Raw genomic sequence first — 6,593 nt, 5'->3', positions numbered from 1 at the left:
CTACCCACCCACTCCCTCTCTTTAGAAGATGGATGCCCACTTTCATTTTTAATACATGTAGAGCAAGCTTTGATAGATAGATAGATAGATAGATAGATAGATAGATAGATAGATAGATAGATAGATAGATAGATAGATAGATAGATAGATAGATAGATAGATAGTATCATATCTAACATGAATTAAACATTATCATTCCAAAGTCATCTAAAATTATGTTCACCCAGCCAAAATGCACACAACTTATGTTATCTTTATTGCTCTGACACAAACACTAAGCTTTGTATGAAACAATGATAACCATGACTACTAAAGAACACATCCATTGCCAGCAAAGGATGAATGAAGTAACATTTGATGAGATCCATCAAATTCCTTGATGCTTTAATTGTAATTTTTTAGGGGGTGGAGGATAGGTCTATCTGACATGTTATAGATGTTAATGCAGGTTTTGACGCTGAGTAAAGAGTAAAAAGAAAACATGTTTCACTGGGWTGTAACTTGGGCATTGCTGCGAGTTTCCACTTTGTATATTGTCTGGTAGCCATCATCCCAGGCATACAGCTGTTTATCTCCTGGGTGATAATGGATGCTGCTGTGGCTGGTGTAGCGCTTTGGGAAGAACATCACTGGACTCTCATTGCTGCATGGACACAACATAGAAAACATAAAATATTTAAGCACATCCATTTAAAATGTGTCAAACTGCAGTTTATGATTTTAGTGTGCGTCGTTGGTAAGCCTGACCTTTATGGCTGCACACTCAGACTGCGTTGTACACTAACCTGTGAATGGTGTCATGGATGTCATACAGACACTGGATGGTGGAGCGACCTCCATAGCGTGTGTTGTAGACCACGTAAAGCGTCCCACATATCAGGAAAGCCCCCTCAGCGTCACTGCTTCTGCACTGTGTGTCCCAGGTGTACTCCACTGCTAAATTTACTGGTGAARACAACATTTGTTAAAATGGTATCCACCGGTTATTGGCAGTTCTTGCCTGAATGTCAACCTGGACAAACCCGKGCTTTCTCCACCCCCCAACAATTACATTTGTTAAATGGTTGGAACAGATTACTAGGTGGTCCTGCACAAAGCATGCAAGCTATAGCCTTCCTATTTTTGTTAGCAGAAAGTACATGTATAAAAGCAATAGCAAACTTGTTCAGGGTACAACTGAAACAAAGATTTTGTACAAATATTGTATACACCAAAAGAAATTGTGGGGAATATAATTATTTATTAATTAAGAAGAGACTCTTAATCCTTAGGGCTGATGTTAAGAAAATKGAAGCTCTCTTAAATCTTTTGAATGCAAGATTTTAATCCATTATTAACAATCTCTCCACATGTAGCTGTGGACTGTCCCTCAACTTTGTCATGATTATTCTCTCAGCATGAGCCAAGCCTTGATAGTAGCWACAGACTGATTGTGAGTGGTGGTCATTTTACGTTTCTTCCTATAATCAATAATAATAATGGMGAATGTTTAATGGTGGAAAACATAACCCTGTTTCTTCCTAATTAACTACTCTTTCGCATTGTCTCCAATGGTAARTGGTCCTGGTATACTTTTTTCTGGACAGAGCCATTSATTGACATATTGTTTTTATCCACGCTTTAGCTTACTGAATATGAACTCAACCTTATTGTCTTGTTAGATGAGGTTTTCTTGTCAATCGAATATAATAAATKGAATATTAATTAAAATKTAGAGGTGTACTGATAACAGGTTTTATTATAGTTTGTTTAAAGATTAACTGAAGTTATTTGAGAAATGTTGGTAGTTTTTATTTGAGTGCAACACAGCCCTATCATTAATGAATTAAGTAAAAAAAATAATAATTCTACAGTAGAAGGTCGTCACACCTTTGTCTAGCTTGGTGATGACCAGGTTTCCTCCGTACTCAAGATCCGCATGAATAACCCAGAGGCCAAGCTCGTCTACAGCCATGTCCAGGTAAGTGTTGGGATTGAGGCTGTAGACGGGAAGACGTCCTGCTCCGGGAAGAAGGGTGCTATCCACCACAGTGCCATTCAGAAGATCCACCTTTAAATGTGATGAGAAATAATTTAAAGAATACAAACTGTGCTCATCAACAAAGAAAATGGAGCCTGAGTTTTTCTTGTTCGGAACAGATCATCTATCCATTCACTGTCTTATGCAAGGTCACAGAGGTAACAGGTCCGAAAGTAGAATCCAAACGTTCCTATTATGCTTTTCAGCATAAGGATCATTTGGTGTTCCCAAGCCAAAAGGAATGTATAGTTCATCTGGTACCCTTTGCCCTCGTCCTAGTGGAACATGTCATGAAAACCTCAAAATGAAGTCGATCGAAATTCAGCTTAATTAAAGGTACAGTTGTTATTGCCGACAGCAAATTCTAGAAACCCTACAAAGGAAAATCTTTTAGCTGCTTCTCTCTGGAATGTGATTCTTAGTCATGATCCAGATTTCTTAATTACAGATGAGAATTGGAATGTAAATATAAGTTGGAAGCTATTTTTTCAAGCTTACCTGGTTTCTTTATTATAGAACAGTCCTAGCATTTGTACAGAGAAAGGCTCAATTCATCTATTCATTGCATGTTCCATGCACAATAATCTCATGTTTGAGAAAGAAACAAAGACAATTGAACCCCAAATCTGAAAAAAAAAATGGTGTTCATGCACTTTCTGGTATGAACTGGTTGTAAAAATGCAATTTCCCCATAAACACTCAGAGTTTCCTAGGAAAATTAGCTTCATTGGAACAAACTTGTTTCTTTTGGCACTGTGTTCTCTGTGTCCTCAGTTAACACAGTGGRACAAAGAAAAGAGCACAGAACTATGTTCCTGTTGTCGACGATTCCTTAAAATGACCAGTCTGAAGGCCAACAGCTGCCATGAGTTTAACAGATTATCTGTGTGAAATCATGTTCAGGGTGATAAACTTTGCAGTCAGAGACTGTTCTTTATAACACCAAYAACAGAACATGAACTTGCAGTTCCTCTCTATGCTGTTTGTTTTTTTCTTTCATTGCTTGATGTAGCTCAATAGAGAAAAGCACTTTGACAAAAATTTTCAGTGACAAACCTTCAGTATTTCATTGGGTGTATCTGCCTTGTGGCAATACAGAAATCCATTGTAGATCACGTGACCTGTGCCCTGCCAGTAAAAAGGCAGCTGCACCTCTTTTGCTGGAGGTGTGGAAGTCTTTGTGAAACTCTTCAGAGATTTGTACTCCAGAATGGTGTTGTTACGAAATCCACTGAATAAATACACCTGGAAGAGAAAAGGCAAAAAAAAAAAGAACATGTAAGGAAACAGATATTATTTTTTTCATTGACGCAAAACCCAGCCTACTTATTAGTGAATAAAGACAATACTACTTCATACCTAATTACKTGGGGATATTTTTAGATAATTTTGACTTTAAAGGCAGCCACATCCCCAAAGATTCCCCACATGGTCCTTAATATGAGTCATAAACAGAGAATCTGAAAAGACTAACTTTTAACATACACATAGAATATATAGAGCGCATTTAAAAATATACAGATTAGCAGGGTAACTACACATTTCCACAACTTTCTAGTCTAGAGTATGGATATGCATTMATATGGATGCATATCCATCCATAAGCTTGGATGGATATGCATCTCCATATGGATRGAGATGCACATCCATATGGATAYGCTTCCATCCATATGGAAGCATGGATGGATGGATGGATGGATGGATGGATGGATGGATGGATGGATGGATGGATGGATGGATGGATGGATGGATGGATGGATGGAAGGAAGGAAAGGTGCATGGACATACTGATAGATTGATGTACCAATGAATGGATAGACATAGATACAACATTCAACAAAATGTGGTTATAATAATAACAAAAGAAAATAATAATTTTCATTCCGTTTTTATGCTCACCTTGATGTTGAAGTAGCTTAATTCAATTCTTGCATAGAAACCCTTGATCAAAACTTGTAATATTTTGGAATTTTATTTGTCTCTGATGTGATTATGTGAAAATTTGATGTCATTATATCAGGAAAATATAATGTTTTGTGATATTAATATCAACAAAGAAGTCACTGAAAACTTAGCTGAGTAGGGATAATAACACTACTAAGGACAGCATATTKTGATTGTAACTGGATAAGAAAACTGATGCAGCCCCATAATAACACAGTGGCAGTCACTGTATTTTTCAGATATTAAATACCTTATTTGATCCTTCAGAAGGGTCCTTGAACCAGCATCCATTTGGATCTCCAGATTTCTTCACAATCTTAAGAGACTTGATTTGACTCAGAGCCGTGCTGCAGTCTAGATATATTGCATAAGACCAAGAAAAAAATAGTCTTACAAAACAAAATCACTRAAAACTTTTATTAATCTCTTTTCCTCTTGCATTATTTTCCAGCATTCCTCTATGCAAATGCTACCTACCATTCTCGACATTTATCTTGGCCTTCTTCTTCAGCTGCTCCAGTTCTACTGCTTTTACCTGCTGCTCTAGCAGTGCTTCCTCCATCTCAATGTTAGACTGAGTGGGAATTTTGTTCTCCAAATATTCCAGCTCCCTCTCCACCCGGTCAACACGCACAGAAACACTGTCCACCTGGCTCTTTACTTCTGATCTAAGAAGGAAAAAACATATATGTATGAGTCAGAAGAATCAATTTTGTCATTTGAATCATGTCTTGTTCTCAGATAATTCAGGGAGGATTACCTCAAGCTGCTCAGAGTGGACAGATATCCTCTGACTTCAGAGGAGAGGTCATAGGTTTTCTGGGTGGCACTCACTGTGTTTTGCTCACATAGACTGAGACGCTCCTGGTTTTATTCATAGCGGGAAGGAATAGAATGAATACAAATAAAGTTGTTATTTTATGTACATAGCAACATTTTAAATGAACATAAGAGATAATTACATAAAATACAGTATCTTTAGTTAGAATAGAGAACAAATTTTACTCACTAAGAAATACTTTAGTCGTTTAATTATTTAACCTTGCTGATCCAAACAACCAGAAAAAAACTGAACATAGTTTTAGAATCACTTCTTAGCTTTATTTTATTGTCACACTATTTTATTCTGTATTAGATGAAGAATATTAACATTTATTGACATTTTGGTACTCCACCTTGATTTACATTTTAATAAGTATCCATAGCTAAACTTTTGATACWTTTATGGTRTTATATTGTGACCTCCCCRGTGTGTTTAGTATTAGACTCCACTTTAAGTCCATTCTCTCAAARACAGAAAAGAAATTTCATTTAAGAAGCAAGAGGACTGAGCATGCATTTTAGCCCATCTAGTGAGGWATATTGGGCTTTTCCATGCATTAAAAGCAAATAGTTATTCTGTGTTGGCTCATCCAGATTYCTATACCAGGAGTTCCTAATAAAAAACAGTCAGATAGCTGAAAGCGTGCCAAAACATTGCAGCCAGATGATCTGGCAGGCGCAAAATCCAAAGAAAACACAAACTYTTTGAAAACAAGGTGATAAAGAAGAAAAATGTCCGGTGTGGAATAAGTATTAAAGGTGGCAAGTTATTRAGGAAAAGTAATGCAGAAATGAACTCACCTCCATCTGAACAAGCCTTCTCTCTAGATACTGGATTATGAAGGCATCTTGGGAGGAACCCTGGCTCTGGACGGATCCCAAAGTCAGGCACAGAGATAAAAGCAACAGCAGAACCATCCTCGTTGATGCCATTTCCCCGTGTCTCGATTCCCAAAACGTCCCTGAAAAAACCTGAAACTKCTGTGACGTCTTCAGTGGTTTTGCCCTGAAATGACCTGTAATAACAACAAAATCCTCCCTTAAACTTCTATCAGGCTCCAACAAGAATGWGCTGGAAAAATCCTAAAAGAAAGGCAGCTTCAGGCACACTTTATAACATTCCTCCTGTACTAAGAGCAGTTCTTGATTCCTTGCTTGACKGCTTTTCCTTTCTTCTTGCTGCTGTCAGTCTTTCAGCTCATGAACTTTCTGCCTGTGCTCAGTTGCTGGATCAAACTTTTCTTTGCCCACAGTCCCTCCCAATCTCCCACTCTCCCAGTCTTTCTGCATGCCTCTCTTTCATTCTCCTCCTCTCCGGATTTTGTACATTTGTGGTATGAAAGAGGATGCCAGTAGAGGAGGGGGGAAAGACAGAGAGTGAGCTAGAAATAAGCAAAACCTTTGGATCCATTTAGAGTTTTTTGGAGCTGGAATACTCCCCGGTTGGCTTATGGACACATSCTCAGTTCCACGCAGATGTGGAAATACAAAAGGTGTCAGCTACGCAGTAAATTRCTGCCTAGCTTTACATTTGCATATGTAAACAATAAAAAATAGATATGCCAATATGTGTAGACTTTTTTTTCTCCTATTGATGTTAAAACATGCCAACATGAATTTTATTTCACTTCCCATCTATTTTTCTGCACATCTGACAAGAACAATTATAATAGCAATATTTGTTGTTCTAAAACTTTTAAAGGGTGTGAACTGATTTTTAAAATCCTGATCAGATTGTGAACATTTAAAGGAGTGGACACTGTTGGCAGGGTTGTTTTCAGCCTGAAGATATTCTCTCTGAATTAGA

At 37.5% G+C, this 6,593-nt stretch overlaps 1 protein-coding gene across 1 annotated transcript; it reads right to left on the bottom strand.

The window, feature by feature from the left end:
* Positions 1-233: 233 nt before the first annotated feature.
* Positions 234-6,044, bottom strand: olfml1 (olfactomedin-like 1). The gene is made up of 8 exons (XM_008411702.2): positions 5,588-6,044; positions 4,725-4,828; positions 4,442-4,632; positions 4,215-4,318; positions 3,077-3,265; positions 1,870-2,050; positions 786-945; positions 234-643 (listed from the first exon to the last, which is right to left on the bottom strand). Exons 1-8 carry the CDS (start codon positions 5,717-5,719, stop codon positions 487-489), a joined length of 1,218 nt encoding a protein of 405 aa, XP_008409924.1. The 5' UTR covers positions 5,720-6,044; the 3' UTR covers positions 234-486.
* Between the last annotated feature and the right edge of the window lie 549 nt (positions 6,045-6,593).

The sequence above is a fragment of the Poecilia reticulata genome, linkage group LG6 (genome assembly GCF_000633615.1).
Source record: "Poecilia reticulata strain Guanapo linkage group LG6, Guppy_female_1.0+MT, whole genome shotgun sequence".
Classification (NCBI taxonomy): domain Eukaryota; kingdom Metazoa; phylum Chordata; class Actinopteri; order Cyprinodontiformes; family Poeciliidae; genus Poecilia; species Poecilia reticulata.
Note: the sequence above shows the minus strand (reverse complement) of the source record. Positions and strands in the feature narration are given on the sequence as shown.